General features: G+C 40.3%; 9 protein-coding genes across 9 annotated transcripts; 4 read left to right on the forward strand and 5 right to left on the reverse strand.

The window, feature by feature from the left end:
- Nucleotides 1–131: 131 nt before the first annotated feature.
- Nucleotides 132–1,544, reverse strand: FOA43_004288 (uncharacterized protein; the record flags this gene model as incomplete). Its single annotated transcript, XM_038924531.1, has 1 exon — nt 132–1,544. The coding sequence occupies one exon, from the start codon at nt 1,542–1,544 to the stop codon at nt 132–134; it is 1,413 nt and encodes a 470-aa protein (XP_038780459.1).
- Nucleotides 1,545–1,969: 425 nt separating this feature from the next.
- Nucleotides 1,970–3,055, reverse strand: FOA43_004289 (uncharacterized protein; the record flags this gene model as incomplete). Its single annotated transcript, XM_038924532.1, has 1 exon — nt 1,970–3,055. One exon carries the CDS (start codon nt 3,053–3,055, stop codon nt 1,970–1,972), a length of 1,086 nt encoding a protein of 361 aa, XP_038780460.1.
- A 46-nt stretch (nt 3,056–3,101) lies between these two features.
- Nucleotides 3,102–5,069, reverse strand: FOA43_004290 (uncharacterized protein; the record flags this gene model as incomplete). The annotated part of the gene is made up of 1 exon (XM_038924533.1): nt 3,102–5,069. The coding sequence occupies one exon, from the start codon at nt 5,067–5,069 to the stop codon at nt 3,102–3,104; it is 1,968 nt and encodes a 655-aa protein (XP_038780461.1).
- Nucleotides 5,070–5,329: 260 nt separating this feature from the next.
- FOA43_004291 (uncharacterized protein) lies at nt 5,330–6,676 on the forward strand (the record flags this gene model as incomplete). Its single annotated transcript, XM_038924534.1, has 1 exon — nt 5,330–6,676. One exon carries the CDS (start codon nt 5,330–5,332, stop codon nt 6,674–6,676), a length of 1,347 nt encoding a protein of 448 aa, XP_038780462.1.
- Nucleotides 6,677–6,765: 89 nt separating this feature from the next.
- On the reverse strand, nt 6,766–8,112 carry FOA43_004292 (uncharacterized protein; the record flags this gene model as incomplete). Its single annotated transcript, XM_038924535.1, has 1 exon — nt 6,766–8,112. One exon carries the CDS (start codon nt 8,110–8,112, stop codon nt 6,766–6,768), a length of 1,347 nt encoding a protein of 448 aa, XP_038780463.1.
- Nucleotides 8,113–8,484: 372 nt separating this feature from the next.
- Nucleotides 8,485–9,522, forward strand: FOA43_004293 (uncharacterized protein; the record flags this gene model as incomplete). Its single annotated transcript, XM_038924536.1, has 1 exon — nt 8,485–9,522. The coding sequence occupies one exon, from the start codon at nt 8,485–8,487 to the stop codon at nt 9,520–9,522; it is 1,038 nt and encodes a 345-aa protein (XP_038780464.1).
- A 45-nt stretch (nt 9,523–9,567) lies between these two features.
- On the reverse strand, nt 9,568–12,639 carry FOA43_004294 (uncharacterized protein; the record flags this gene model as incomplete). The annotated part of the gene is made up of 1 exon (XM_038924537.1): nt 9,568–12,639. The coding sequence occupies one exon, from the start codon at nt 12,637–12,639 to the stop codon at nt 9,568–9,570; it is 3,072 nt and encodes a 1,023-aa protein (XP_038780465.1).
- A 1,060-nt stretch (nt 12,640–13,699) lies between these two features.
- On the forward strand, nt 13,700–14,950 carry FOA43_004295 (uncharacterized protein; the record flags this gene model as incomplete). Its single annotated transcript, XM_038924538.1, has 1 exon — nt 13,700–14,950. One exon carries the CDS (start codon nt 13,700–13,702, stop codon nt 14,948–14,950), a length of 1,251 nt encoding a protein of 416 aa, XP_038780466.1.
- A 290-nt stretch (nt 14,951–15,240) lies between these two features.
- On the forward strand, nt 15,241–16,332 carry FOA43_004296 (uncharacterized protein; the record flags this gene model as incomplete). The annotated part of the gene is made up of 1 exon (XM_038924539.1): nt 15,241–16,332. One exon carries the CDS (start codon nt 15,241–15,243, stop codon nt 16,330–16,332), a length of 1,092 nt encoding a protein of 363 aa, XP_038780467.1.
- Nucleotides 16,333–16,522: the final 190 nt, after the last annotated feature.

The following is a 16,522-nucleotide window of genomic DNA, read 5'->3' on the forward strand; positions in this document are numbered from 1 at the left end:
AAAGACCAATGAAATAGCCTTACAATGGCTTCGGTAACTCCATCATGAGATGTTCTTCCGAACTGCCTAATTGGGCGAATTCATGAAGCGACGTCATCTCGTTTAATAGTAGAAAAGTAATTATAAATTTGTTAGAAGTCACTAGTGTATGCATTTTTGAGACCTTTATATCCATAGAGGTCTCCTTCGCGGTTAGCTTCAGCTAGTCGGCGAGGTTGTGGAGGAAAATAAGAATCCTGAGGTGCTCCAGGGGGTTCCCGGCGTTGATGGTAATGATGATGATGATGATTATTTTGGTGCTGCCGTTGAGTGTTTTGAAAACGAAATGGTTCTGTTTCTATAGTCATATCAGTTGTAGTTCTGGCCACTTGCGGCTGCTGTATAGGCATACTGGGGCTAATCTGTGCCCTTTGGCGAGCATCATTTGTGGTTAGTCGAGTCTGAGAATTAGGTGCAATGACAGACTGTTGTACAACTTGTACAGACTGTGATGAATCACTGTTAAATGTCTCGGACGAATTGTTAGCTGCAGAGAAGGATTGCAGATAATAGGCAGGAGGTCTGTAGGATGACATTGGGTCTGAATAATCCTCCACATCAAACGGATTCTTCTCGTGAATTAGAGATCCAATGGAGTTTGAGTTGGACTCTTCAAGAACGGTTAATTCGGCAACAGAGTTGTCCTTAATGATCGAAGGAAATCTTCTCTTCCTCATCATAGACCTTCTCTTCTTCTTCTCTTCCTTTTCGTACATTTCCATGACACTCTCGGCAACGATTGATCTGCAACCTCTCATAAAAGTCAGTTTTGTACGGCGCCGAATTGACGGCACCACGCACATGGAAGAAAAGATTAGGATGACGTATTTGATAGAGAAAAAAAGCCACACAATGAAAGAAAAAGTCATAAAGGAAAGTAATATAGCCTCTCTCTCGTTTGTGGCAGCTATTTCTTTGATAATACCAACCAAATTAGAGCTGGTGAATGAATTTGAGATGGAATATGCCACAGTGGCACCGTTAAGCACCTGTCTGGGCGTATCAGCGAAAATCCAGAGAAAAATGTCATAATGCAATAACTGGTATATCGTTAGAGCGGTATAGTCAGCCAGTGATTTAGTTGAGATATTTTCATATATGCAAAACCTCTCGTAACATCTCAAGGAGTTGAACCGTCTTGCCACATCGTCAAGATATGAGGGGATAACGTAGTTCTTTTGATAGATTCTGTAACCGGTGATTATAGAGATGATGAGGAAGATCATTGATATACCAATGCACACAGTGAAAACTATCTTATAGACCAAGATGGGTACATAACTAATAGCGTGGTAATTGTCCCAGTTTTCTAGTGCATAAATCTGAATCAAGGTATAAATATCGGAACCCAAGAAACATAGTTTAAGAACAATGATGGCCAACATCACTATGTAGTCGATTATAATCAAGAAGCCATATCTTCTGTAGCGATCTTCACCAGTAATCTCATCAAATTTAACCAATGTAGGGTCCTTACCTACCAGTTGGGATTCCAAAATAGTCATGATGGAAGAAGAAGGAGATCTTGTTTCTATTCTATATTAGTTAAAATTTAGAAGAAGAAGATCTTGTTTCTATTCTATATTGGTGAGAATGTAGTTTAAAGGAGTAATATAATGGATCGGAATCGCGCAGCCTGAAAAACTTTAAATTTCATAGGAGATGGAAACACTGGGTCTTTTATATAGCCAATGTCTCGGATACTACATGTAGGACCAGGTATTATAGGTACTGTGGGCACTAAAGCAAGCGGACTGGTATCATCAGAGACTTGGGCTACACATTCATTGCCCTAAATTCCATTGTTCGTTGATTCATATTATGCATAGGTTTTATTGTTGTTTTGGATATTCTCTATTTTTGGAAGTGCGAAAGCAGCGCCTGGGGTCCGTCCCCTCCTCGGAGATGACGTAGTGTTTCGCTGGGGACTTTATTTCTTCTGGCTGTGTCTCGTTTGACTTCTCGTTTTAGGAGCAACTTCTGAACCTGTAACTAACACTGATCCCGAGTTTGATCCTGAATTGGCTCCAGATCCCGCACTAGAACTCGACCCCGGATTCGAACTTCGGTTTCTTCTCGTTCGTAGCCGTCGAGTATTTGTTTCTTCTTCCTTCTCTCTTTCAGCATCCTCGGCTTCCTCTAGTCTCAGGGATTTCCTTCTATGTCTTCCTCGCTGTGATATCGAATCTGCCGTTTCTTTTTGAACATGTTTTCTCGTTCTCCTTGCTGGTCCATCGTCGGCTTCGCTGGGTCCTCGGGATCTGGGCTTTTCTTCGCTAGTAGTCTTTTCTTCGCCAGTGGTCTTTTCTTCGCCAGTAGTCTTTTCTTCGCTAGTAGGCTTTTCTTCGCTAGTGGGCTTTTCTGCGCTAGTAGGCTTTTCTGCGCTAGTGGTCTTCCTTCTTTTTCTAAGTCGACCAGCAATATCTTCTTCTACTTCTTGATTTGCAGACATTTCTTTGCTTGTATTCGGACTATTTCCTCTAGTTCTTGGTGTTCTCGATCTTCCTCTTTTCTCGGCTCCAACATTTCTTTCTCTATCTCTTCCACTTCTTGTTCTTCTTCTCATTCCAATGATTTCTTTGTCTTCTCCCCCATCCTTGTCTTCTCCCTCCTCCATGTCTTTCGCATGCTCCTTGTTTTTTGCTTCTCCTTTTTCCTTGCCTTCCTCCTTGACTTCTCCTTCCTCCTTGCCTTCCCCCTTGACATTTGCTTCATCCTTGCCTTCTCCCTCCCCCTCCCCTGATCTCTTCGCTATTCTACCCGATATACTCTCCTCCTTCTTCTTTTCTTCATCGATTGTAATATCCTCTTTATCCAATGCCTCTATTCCTTCCAAATCATAGTACTTCTCTAATGACTTCACTATCTCCTTTTTGTCAAATCCTTTCCCAGGATATCTTTCATTCAATTTCTCTACTATACTCCCAAAGCATGATTCCTTATGTTCTCCTATCGGTTTATAATAGCATATGATGTTAAGCAATGACAACTCCTGTTCCCTATTTAATACACTCATCATTAACAATAAAACAAACTTATATATAGAGACAACCAACCTTCTTTTATTCGCGACTCGTAACGACTCGATTTAAATATTCCTCAATATTTCGGATCATCTCATCCTTAGTATTGGACCGTTCTATCAAATTAGGCTTGGAATTAACGTAAACCCTCAACTGTTGCGCGTTGAATTTGTTCAATTCTCTCAATTTCCATGCCTTGATGACTAGTTCGTCTGTAAGTAGTTTGGTCCTTTTACTAGGAGGTAAATCGGCTTCCCTATCCTCTTTAGGGTGTAAATTCTCAGAGTTACTCATTCTATTGAGTTGGTTTTTCATTGCTTTAACGTTTGCCGATGGTTCCAATCGAAGTTTCATAATCTTCAACTTCAATTCGTCAATCTTATTCATCTGCTTCTGCTTATCGACAACTTCACTCACTGCCGATTCCACCTTGATTTCCGGCCCCTCCACTTCTCTCTGTAGTAGATAATCTTCAAACACTTTGAAATACCAGCTGAGCTGAGGATTTTCTAAGGATTTGAATCCACTTTGTAGTTCGTTCACTATCGAATCAAATAGGTTTGGTTCCATGATTCTTGTCGGCTGCAGTGTTTCTGTAACATAGTTTGGTAGCATCCGAATTTGATCTCGATCAGGAATTTGAATCATAGCAAATCCTTGTGGGTAATTTTCCACATTTGTCTTGAATCCTAATGACTCATCCGTCGGTATCATATAATATAATGATGGATAAGACATCTTACGTGGCATCCCCCACACCAAACACATTTTCCTCTTTCTGATCATCGATTGATACAATGCAGAAAAGGCTCTTCTTGAATGCGTGTAATCGCCATTATCATCTGGAGCGATGAATACGGCCGTGCCAATAGTGTAGCTAGGATTGAAATACTCCGTCTTTCGGAATCCTAGAACCTTTAGAATCGGTTTTTCTTTCTCTCCAAATCTTAACAATCTTTCATAGTATGACTTATCCATATTAAAGTACTGATCACCAACGTGAAAAGCTCTGACTACTTCATTTTCCTTAGTCGTTTCACCGGTTTCTTTCGAGAGTTTGTACGTTTTCGTATGAACAAGTTTATAGGTACCTTCATCGTCGTAGAAACTATCCATCATCCGTAGTTTTACCTCGTTGAACATAGAATATCCCTTTATAGAGATGGTGAGTTGATCATTTATCCTGAGTGGACAAGAAAAAGCAGTCCGTTTAATCTCCTTCGTCTTGGAGATCTTCTCCTGAATCTTCTTCAAGGCAATTTGATTCACTCTAGATTTACTGTTCTCCTCATCAACAAGATTTCCATTCTCTCCTACTTCCAATAAAATCTTGTACTCCTTCAAGTTGAACTGTTCGTCGGATCCATCACCTCGAGCCATTAGAAAAGGTATTATGCCAATCTTGGCTGCATTTAAATCATGAATATTATGCTGTAACGTAGTTCTCATACTGGTAGAACCATTAAACGGTTTATCACAGTCTGTAAAAAGAAAAACTCGCCGAGCACTATACCGTTTGACGAACTTAGGAATGTATGTAAAGTCATCTTGACATTGATTAAGCATCCATGACAATTGCTGGCCATTATTAGTCACTGGATCTTCGCTTAGTAGCTTGAATAGTTTAATGATATCTTCCCCTTTTGACTGCTGAAGTAGATTGTTGACTCGTTTCAATTGGCTGGAATTGATATCGTTGAGACGGAAAACCGGATAGATTCCTTTACGATCTGAGAACAGTTGTCTGCGCCAATCTGAGGCATTTTGGTCTCCGTTTCCGCCTGTTTCGTCAGTGGCTTTATTCGAGCAATTGAATAGATAGCATCCAATTCCTGTATTTGGCATCGTTTTGGCAAGATCGTGGATCAAGCTTAGAAGGTTCGAGAAGATGATGGGTATACTACTATACATGGTAGGGGTTAAATGTATCGCAAAGATGATACCTTGATGGATATCAAAGATTTCCCCATCATCTGTCAGATCAGAGTCACCGTAGAATGACGACATATCCGTAGGAGTGTGTATTTATGAGTCGTTAAAGTAGCTTGTCTCAGTCCTCCCTGTCTCTTCACCTTCCTACTGTATGGTGTACGGATGAATGCTGAACATAGAAAGACTCACTCATGTTAGTCGGCCCTCCTGCAACATCAGTTGATTCTGCCCGGTACGAATTAAACGAGATCTCCAGTGAGAAAAAATTCCCCCCCCAGGCTTAATCTCTTCTTTTCCACCATCTCTTCTCTCTGTCCAGTGTCAACTGCCGTACAATGAGTGCCACTAAGATTATTCAGTTCTTGGAGCATCCTTGTGAGTTGAAGTCTGCTATTCAACTCAAGTTCTTCCGGGTTTCGAATCCTCCTCATCCGACCTCTGAATCGGAAAGGACGTGCTATGATTTACTTAAGCAGACCTCTCGATCCTTTGCTTCCGTGATATTGGAATTAGATCAAGAGCTTAGAGAGCCAATTATGATTTTCTATCTTGTTCTACGTGCTTTGGATACCATAGAAGACGATATGACAATAGATGCTAAGATCAAGATTGCATTGTTGGAAGATTTCCATAACAATTTGAAGAAGACTGGCTGGACTTTCGACGGAAATGATCCAAGCGAAAACGATAGAGTTGTCCTTCAAAAGTTTGACAAGATTCTCATTGAATATCACAAACTTAAGGCTCCTTATCAAGATATTATCAAGGATATTACCCGTCAAATGGGTGCTGGTATGGCCAAGTACATCCAGGATCAAGACTTCAATGTCGATGGAGTTAAATCTATCAAGGATTATAATCTATACTGTCATTATGTTGCCGGTCTAGTTGGTGAGGGCTTGACTAAGTTGTCTGTCGCTGCAAATTTCTGTGATCCTTCTTTGGAAGCTCGCATGTATCTTTCCGAGTCAATGGGAGTATTCTTACAGAAGACCAACATCATTAGGGACTTCAAAGAAGATATGGATGATGGAAGGGCTTTTTGGCCTCAGGAAATCTGGGGGAAGTATGCCAAGAAACTCTCCGACTTTGAGAAGCCTGAAAAGCTCAATGACGGTTTACATTGTATCAGTGAACTCGTTCTCAACGCTCTGGGTGAGGCTAAAAACTGTTTGATCTACTTGTCTTTTGTCTACGATCATTCCACCTTCAATTTCTGCTCTATTCCTCAAGTCATGGCCATTGCTACTCTAGCAGAGGTTTTTGAAAATCCTCTTGTCTTCAAGCGCAATGTCAAGATTAGAAAAGGTACCACTTGTCACTTGATTCTTCAATCCCGTACTTACCAGGGTGTCTTGGATATTTTCAGCCATTACTTGCGTATTATTCACCATAAGTGTCCCGTTTCTGATCCTAACTACCTCGAAATCTCACTAAAGTGCGGTGAGTTGGAGCAATTCCTAGAAGAGTTGAATCCTAATCCATCTCATTTGCCTAAAGGTGTCGAGCCCACCAAGACTGAAAACTATTTGAATGCTCAGAAGAAGATGAAGGGTGACCAGGTTTTAGACAATGTCGTAAAAAAGGAGACTGTGGCTTGCAATTCGGCATGCGCTTTCTTTGGTATCACCGTTGTCTCCTTGCTCTATTTAGTCTATGTTACCTTCTGTCAGTCTCATTGATGCCAACCTCCTAGTGTACAGTTTTTCTTTCGTAGTACTATTATACTATTTATATACACATAAAGAATATGTTAATGTGTGCAAATACTCTATCTCATTAGACTAGCAAGATTCTGGTCGTCGAATTCCATTACATATGGTCCAAATCCCTTAATCTGTTCATGCTTGAACTTTGTCCTTTCTTCTGCGTTGACTATATTTTTGCTGAGGTAATTGTAATCAACTATAGCTTTGGCTTCGTCTATTGAAGAACAATTGTCAAGAAATCGTATGGCAATAGGATCTTCTGTTTCCAGTGCTATATTCCGTATAAAATTGACCATTTCTGGTTTCAAACTATGATCTTCAGATTCTTCAATGTACTCAATGGCTGCAACGAATAGACCGTCATGCTCTGTTCCAAAGCACTGGCACTTCATGATATTGTAGTAATTTTCTGCGCTTAAAGTATTATCGGCTTGCTTGAGAGTATCTGCCATTGCAAGTGTCGCCATCTTAGAACCATATTTGGAAGCAGTATGGAAAATGATATCTACATCTCTCGAGTCCAATAAGTCCAAAAATAAATGTCTTTTTAAGAAACTTACCAAGAAAACAGTTGATGCAAAGTGACCTTGATTATTATTGATTGATGAAAGTAAGCAGTAGACTATCACCTTCTGTGCATCTCTGTTCTTCAATGTTGGTAGAAGCTTCAAATGTTCAGATAATTTCTCAAAGTCGTCTAATCCTGAAAGCAAAAGAAGTGAAGATGGTACCACTGAGTAATCAGTAAGTAGTGAAGTGTCGAGTATACATATTAGACTGTCCAATAGCTTCCAACACTGTTCTGGAGGTAGCTTAGATATGAGTTGAAGACACAGTTGGGTCTTGACATCCTGAGATTCGATCTTAGAGAGGATTTTTATGGCCATCTCAAACTCGTCATTATTCGCAAAGATATCAAATAGATTTGTCAAATAACCCTGAGTCAATTCCAGAGAGCTGTCGATACTATTATAGGAGCTCCTGCACACCTGATAGTTCCGATGTTTGATAGCATTGGATAGAATACCGGAGTAATTCATCTGGGTAAGATATCCCATCTCTCCCAAAGTATTCATCAGCTTAAGTATTTGCTCAGTATCGTCTCTATCGCTGGCCATAATCAATATTTTGAACGCTTTTAGGGACTTCATTAGTCTAAACATATCAAGTCCATTTCTTTCAGCATTGCTGATATAATGCCTGTATCGTTGCCAAAACAAATCAACTGCCTGTTCGTATTGTCCCCTCTGTAAGAATCTCTCTATCTGAAAATAGCCAGTCTCTAAATTATTCTCTTCAAGTTTGTCTATATATAAATCGCTGTATCGTCCTGAATGATCCAGAAGGAATATCTTATTTAGTAACGCTGTGCTTTTGAAATCCGGTCGGATATGTCGATCTTGACTCATTTGTACTAGTAATTCTGCAGCTTTCTTCAGTAGTTTCTCGTTTTCTTTGGATATTCCCTCGTTGTGATTATAATTATGGTTATGACTAGTATGACTAGTATGGCTATGGCTATGGCTATGGCTATATAGAATTTTTGATAAAGCCCGCTGATATTGACCAATTGTCATTCGGCTGTTCTCCGCAGTCTTCCATGCCTTTTTCTGTACCTCTGCAAGTCTTTTAAACATCTCTGATAGATGAATGCACAAAGAAATCGACTCTATTGCAATGATGATCTACCGGGCTTAATTTAGTTTTTCAGTCTAAGCGATTTTTCAGGCCAAGCGATAAACCTAACCGATCTCTGTTCTTCTGCTATGATTCCTCGAAATATGTTGCGTAGCAGACTGCTACATACTACGGTCAAAGCATTCGCTCAGGGACATGGTGAGAAGAGTCCTCTTCATGTATTTGATCGACATGTGAAATGGCTCCAAAAGGAAAGAGCATCAGTCTCCAAAGAGAGTAATTTGACTGAGTATCTTCGAGACGAAATAGCCAGAAGAATGGTGGAGCGTATGGCTTTTCTTACTACGCCATTTGAAGATGTGTTGGATTACAGTTGTCATGGCGGTAATATTGAAAAAGCCATCTGTACCACCAAATGGGATAAGAAGATTGAAAGACACAAAGAGGACAGAGAACATGTTAAATCCAAGATGGGAAAGATTACTATGGTTGATTCTTCTCCGGGAATGCTCTACAAATTCTCAGATGATCAATTCAATAGGGAGCTAAATATCAAGCGGGTTGTTGCGGATGAAGAATCCTTCGCTGATTCTGTATTGAGAAAGGAAGATCAGTATGATCTTGTCGTTTCCAACTTATCAATGCACTGGATCAACGATCTACCTGGAGTGTTTGCCAAACTTTACCATTGTATTAAACCCGATAGATGTTTTATAGGAACCATGTTTGGAGGAGATACTCTATTTGAACTTCGTGCTTCTCTGCAGTTGGCCGAGATGGAAAGATATGGAGGTTTATCGCCAAGAGTTTCTCCATTTGTTGAATCTTCTGATGTTGGTGATTTGATGCAAAAAGCTGGCTTCCAGATGTTGACGGTTGATGTTCAGGATATTGTGGTAGAATATCCAAGTGTAACAGCATTGATGAGGGACTTACAATTGATGGGAGATTCAAACGCTATCATGAGTACTCCTCCTCCATTAACTAAAGACCTCCTGATTGCCATTGAATCGATATACACATCCCTTTATGGAGACAAGAAAACTGGTCATTTACCTGCCACCTTCAGAATTGTCGACATGATTGGCTGGAAACCTGGTGAAAAACTATCTCAACCTGTTGCCAGAGGAAGTGCCAACGTCAACCTTAAAGATGCATTGGGTAAGCCTGACAATAAGTAAGCATCTGTACATATATATATCTATATCGCTATACCCATAAATACCCTATTTATTCTGCTCAAATTCTATCTCTTTGAGTCCTTCAAGAGCCATCGCTTTCACTTTTTCAGAGTGATGTTTCTCGCCGAGCCATTCAAGTCGTCCTTTGCAGCCTTTGAATGTGTTTTCGTCTCTGAGATATAGATTGGTAAGAGTTCTAATGGCAACGCTCAATCTTGATATTTTTGATGTACCTAATGTCAGATTATATGTACGGACAAAGAGAACTTTCAAGTCGAATTCAGGTGGAACTTGAAGGTTCAATTCCAGTAAGTTGCATACAAAGTTCAGGCACGAAGTCTGCATTTTCACGAACCTCGGATTTTTATGGTGTATCTTGCTGGCTCTTAATAGCGAAAGAATGATTCCTAGTAAAGAGCATTTTTGAGTGTCTGCAAGCTCTTCCCAACTTCTCAAAAATGCATATACAGCGGCATTGATTGTCAAATCGACAGCTTGTGATGATCCCCCAGAAAAGCTAAATCCTTTCCAAAATTCTGTAGAGCATTCTTCATCTTGCAAGTAATTAGCGTCATAAATCTTTAGAAGAAGAATAAAATATTGCTCAGGGTTATGAAGAAGAACCGACTGGTCTATTTGCTGCTGAAGTTTCCATCCTTTGAGCTCTGTTAATAAGGAAAATGCAGCAAGCTTTACGTTATCCATCACCTCACAGGCAAGTCGAAGGAGCTTCTTTTCGATCTGCATGCGTAAATTTATGGAGCTTTCATCCCAAAAGTATCGTCTGTTAGTAGATATCATATCTATAGCAGATAACCTGATAAAACTTCCAACATCTCCTTTATTTGTCACTGTATAGTCATCGAGTTGGTCTATCAATTCCTCCTGATGACCATTTAGGTTGCCGCCTCTCTGTAAAAAGATGCTAATAGAATCCACTAGACTGCTTCTCAATTTAGCATCAAGTTGATTCTTGTGCAAGAGTCCTAAAACCTCGGAATTCTTCAGCGTCATTATGGAAGAATAACCAAGTGCCTTTGCTGACGCTAGATTTCCATTTCTAACATAGTAAAGCCATTTATTGGCATACTTTTCAGGTATATCGTTGAGGACGCTAGCTAACCTAACAAATTCTGATATAATCTCTTCCCGGTCGCAACGTATAATGTTGAAAACCGTTTCCAGTTCAAATAACGTAGGCTCAAGGCTAAACCTCTTTACAAGCCCTCTTAAGAGATGCAAATACTCTTCCCCTTTATGAAATCCATCTCGATGAAAATCAAAGGTGAAATTTGATAGTATACTAGAGTAGAGTGATAGGTCAACTGAATTAGATGGTAGCAACGTCAATAGTTCGGCTATTGAATACATCAAGCCTTCCGCTGATGTTTCCAGAAGTTCGGTTCTGAGACCGTCTATTATGACGTTCACATCAGACCGGTCGGAAATTTGAGCCATTCTCCTTAGACATTGTGCAGAAAGCTTTCTAAGGCTGTAGTTATAGTTTTTGATCCCACTTTCGAGTAGATATTTCATGAACTCAGAATACAAGAGTTCATCAAGCTCAGAATATATCTGAATTGGTAACTGGTACGATTTCTGAGTATGTCCAAGAACAGTGTAATCGAGAATCTCAATCAATCTGACTTTATATCGGCTAATTGAATCCGTTGGAATGGATAGTTGAAGGAAAAGTCGATCACCATGTCTTCCTATGAGTTCTTGTAATGTAGCAGAGGCAGCTCTTCTAATCATTAAATCGCCATCAAAGCACGAAGAAAGCATCAAGTCTTTGAATAGGGTGACAACTGCTATTATGGGTAACTCTGAGTCATGGTACTTTTTGAAGATAGACCAGCAATCAAAACATGATGCATCTCTAACATTTGATCCAGCACTATAAGTTAGTCTATGCTGTTCCACAAATAGAGTCCTATGAACAACGGAACTAGTAATGGATATCCATTCCGTAGTCATTAACCTGAGCCTACAGAATTCTCCTAAGGTTAGGAGTACACCATGATAAGACTGTATATCGATGGTTTCGGAATTGATATCGAGATTATCTTGAAATCCCTTTGAGAGATGTGAAATTCCCAACAATTGAACTAGAGCTTCAAGAATGACATTTCTTGAATCAGGATCTAAATGCTGTCCTATTTTGGATATCTGTTTGGCCACACAGTACCTGATAACAGTATCATTATGAGACAAAAGATGCAATAAATGCGTCAATATATCCTCAATACTATCGTATCGTTCCTGTTTCAGGAAAAAAAGTGATAGCTTACCAAGGATCTTGATAAAAAGTCTTAGAATGGAGGAAGGAAGACCTCGACGGTCTTCATTCAATAGATTTGAAATCAACAAAAAGATCATATCTAGGTGGTTTCGTAGCTGATCCAACGTGGTAACCTTCAGAAGTCGGTTGACAGTGGAAAGCATGCCCATTTTGATCATCACATTTGACTCCAGGTTCCAACTTATACTGTTGAAATATTCAGAGATGAAGCAATCCAGGTATCTGTAATTATCAACACGTGACAAGAATCTAGCCATCAAAATGGAAGCCGCATCTCTCTCTTTACCTCCCGTTCTTAAATACCGGAACCCCAATTGGTATATATTTTCAGGTAGCATAGGATCAAGCTTCACTAGTGGAAACGGTGCTAATATGAGGACAGAGAGCCACATCAAGAGAAAGAAGTGTTCCTCCCAAGCATCTGCACTTTCAATTCTTCTTAAAACATAACCTATCAGTGAAATATCACTCGAAAGACAGTTGGACACCGGCTTGGTGCCTCTCACTTTAGAGAACTGATAGAAAACTTTGGCAATTCGAATAGATAGCTGTTGATTCTCGTCATGTCCATCGTAGAGGCAGTTATTTGTGTATGATTGAATCACTCTATTGATGAAGTTACGTAATCTGGAATCTAAAAGCTGTGGTAAAGGCTGAAATTGCTCGATACTCTTTGTAAATTTATTGTACTCTTTCATCTCTTCACCATCATCAAACGAATCATCAGATTCTCGAAGAATCAAACGCAGAGATCCTTCAATCTCATTCAAAAGCTTATCGGCGATCTTGGAAATTCCAAGGTCATCTGAATCCATGGTTATCTATCTATCTATCTATCTGGTCTAGGTCTGACCATTCCTTATCGAAGAAGTTGACAATAGATAATTTTGAAAGCCTTTCGCGCTCATTCCATTTTAAGTTTAACTATAATGTTTGATTTGAATGTACATGTAATAAATATATAGTCCAATGGCATTACTGGTTGACAAGAAGCTTGAACTTGTAGGGACCAAAATCAGACACCCCTTCATTCCGAATTTTGTCTATTTTTTCCGTCCCTATAACTGTATTGGGAATTAATCGAAGCTGAATCTGGTTCATATATGTTGAGACTCCATAATAGGTTGTTCTAGGAATCTTGAAATCCAACATCTTAACGGAATCCTGGTTACAATCATTATCTAGATCTTTCACAACTTCATCCTTGAAGTAGTGATACAAAGACCATGCATCCGATTGTGTTTTGGGTCTTGGTTTAAACACAAATGTTAATAAGGAGGGGCTCAGCTTTTGCATTAGATGATAGTGTCACTGACTTGTTCTCACCACTGCAACTAAAGTGGCTCCAGTCAATCTATGTTGATCCGCGACTCGTTGAAATAAAACTTCAATTTGGCTCAGCCTCTTGATATCATATATTGTACATGATTGTTCTTGGATAGAGAGTTGGAAATTTCAGATTTTAAACAGACCCAGAATCCAGATTATAATAATATCGTCTCTTTTATCCTTTTCGGGTGTTTTACCGATCAGAAATGGAATGCTCACTGCACTGCGCCTCTTACTGAATCTCGGTGCTTTAAACGATTATATCTCTGTCAATTTTTTCTTTTTTTTCCCGCCTGGTGATTCGGTATTTGCTTCTGGTAGAGTGCATTCTCGGCATTTGCTACCGGGTGTTTTTTTCTTGGCACCGCATCATTTCGCGGTAGAATGGGCTTAGCGAGAGGCTCCAGGCCAGTGATCTCAGAATCCTTTTCATCATTGTCTATTTTTGTCTTCGTAGATGCATGAGCCTCGAAGTCAATAAAAGAGGTTCGGATTCCTCGCTGGATCTGCTTCTCGAAAACAGTACTCCTCTACAAGTGAGTTACTATGTCAGCTTTCCTAATAATAATTAAACGCTTTAGCTTATGTCTAGCTCTGGCATCTACCGTCGTCTCAATCTCTACCGGGTCGTCCAATTACTCTGACGAGGCCAGTTTTGTACAGTTTGATAATGTTGGTTACGATGGAAGATACTTTCACGTTAGTAAAGTGGAAGCTCTAAATGATGATAACTGTTCATGCTTACAAGATTTGGATAATGCTGTCTCTATTGATAGCGTAAATGCTCCATATAATGAAGAACTTTCTGTTCATCTTAGAGGTCCAATGAATCTCCGGAAATTTGCCTGGTACGTTGCAGATGATTATACTTATGGTTCCACCAGTGGTAGCTGGACCAGAGGTGCATACTATGACTCGGAAGAGGGTACGGCTGACAACGTTACATTTTTGGGTAATGTTGGGGATGACAATCTCTGTTTGGGTCGTGCGTTGAACTATGTCACTTCCAACGGTACTGCTCTTGCATCGGATTCTACCGTGTTGGATAACATCACCGTTGCTTCTGCTCATGAATACGCCATTTATTCTAGTAAGAAATGTTCGGATTCTTCTTCCTCGAGCGGTGACTGTGGTGTGTATAGAGAAGGCATCGATGCCTATCACGGATTTTACGGAACTGTCAAGGCATTTTTATTTGAGTTCTACTCCCCCACTGACAATAGTGAGGAGGATCTTGTTAACAAAACATCGAGTTATGATATGCCTGCTATCTGGTTATTGAATGCTGAGATCCCAAGAACTGCTCAGTATCCTACCAACGGTAATTGTTCATCCTGGAATACAGGAGCCGGTGAGTTTGATATTTTTGAAGTGATGAATGTTACCGAGAGAAACCATTTCTACTCAACCATTCATGACTTTCAGGGTATCGATGATCTCGGCACAGGTATTCAGATGTTTGCCTACCTAGACAGAACTCCAAATTCTGTAATGAAAGGAGGAATTGTTTTTGGAGGCGATGGAACTGCCACAGTTTTCCTTTCCAATAGTACAACGTTCGATGATACTCTAGAGAATTCCGACTTGAACAGTTGGATTTCTTCTTTGAAGAATGAGGAAGGTGGAGAAGTGTCAGAGTCATTGGCTGACATTACTCTCGGCGCTGAAATTACAACTACAGCATCCTCCGCCATTTCAGGTGCATCTTCGGCCACAGGATCCAAGGGAGACGCCGTTAGACAGACAGGTGGTTCCATAATGGCATCTATTTTCGCTATGGGTGCTCTTCTATTATAGAATTTTTTTTAGGTGTGTACAATGAATTAATCACTTTGTGTTCGTCAGTAGGAGTATGTGAGTAGGTATGGTAAGATCGTACGGTCTGGAGGTCTGTATGATCCGTAAGTCTGTATGATCCGTAGGGTAAGTACGCTAGTTATTATTTGCGTCGCGTCGATCCTCGTCTAGGGCCTTTCTTTTTTTGCGTTTCAGTCGCGATCGAATTCAAGTTGGTTCTCCTTTATGATACACTGAACAAAGGAAGCCTCCTTTTCTGTCTTTCAGCTAGTGTCTTTATTTCCGTCACCATGTCTAAACAGTGGACAGTTGATCCGGCAACTCGTCGGAAATTGCTGACGCTTCAGAAACAAGGGTCCAATAAGAGATGCTTTGATTGTAACTCACCAAATCCACAATGGGCCTCACCTAAATTTGGAATTTTCATATGCTTAGAATGCGCCGGTGTTCACAGAGGACTAGGTGTTCATATCTCCTTTGTTAGATCGATCACTATGGATCAGTTTAAGCCTAAGGAGTTGGAAAGAATGGAAAAAGGTGGAAATGATAGATGTAAGGAGTACTTTGAGTCTCACGGCGTGGACCTCAGTTTACCAGCCAAGCAGAAGTATGATAACTATGTTGCTGAGGATTACAAGAAAAAGTTAACGGCTCTTGTGGAGGGCACGGAATTTGTTGAAGAAGATCATTCTGGTGAGTCTTTGCTTAAATCTGACAATAATAGCAATAGGAATGCTTCTAATATGAGTGCCAATATGGGCTCTGGCGTAGATGTGGATGAAAAGCAGCAGAATGAGGCCTATTTTGCTCGTCTTGGTTCTCTGAATTCTTCTAGACCAGGCGATTTACCACCTTCAAAGGGTGGGAAGTATCAGGGATTCGGCTCCGGTGGATCCATCTCCAACAATTCTACTGATGGCCAAAGGGGTGGCTCTCTAACGAAGTTCACACTGGATGCCTTCCAAAAGGATCCTATAGGTACATTTTCGAGAGGCTGGGGTTTATTCTCTACTACTGTGGCCAATTCTGTTAAAGAGGTGAATGAAACGGTTATTCAACCAGGTGTCAAGCAATTGGCCGAGAAGGATTATACCGTGCAAGCTAAAAGAGCTATGGAACAGTTTGGACAAAAAGTTCAGGAGACTGGTGCTACTTTACAACAACAGTTGGAAGGTACGCAAGATTCGCAGTCTAAGTTCACCCGTTTGTTTGATGATTTATCCTCCAATCAGGATGGTTTGGCTGAAGACGTGGATACTGATGACTCCATACAGCCAGCCTTTGGTCTTGAAAGACCCACACAGAAGACCAGTTTACCCGGATTAGGAAGCAATCCTAACTCCAAGAAGGATGATTGGGATGATAGTTGGGACGCATTTTAGATCTTAGTACACAAGATATAATAACCAAGAAATATAAAGTTAATTTGTAATTCAGGTGCTTGCTTGTGCTTGTGCTTGTGCTCTGGCTTTAATTAGGAGATCCGGCGTCAGTTGTCGTTTACGGTCTTTTTTGGTTCTCACTCGCGGCTGGTCCATCGGAAATTTCCTTTCGAGGACTTCTGAAAAATAT

This window comes from Brettanomyces nanus, chromosome 4, assembly GCF_011074865.1.
Source record: "Brettanomyces nanus chromosome 4, complete sequence".
Classification (NCBI taxonomy): Eukaryota; Fungi; Ascomycota; class Pichiomycetes; order Pichiales; family Pichiaceae; genus Brettanomyces; species Brettanomyces nanus.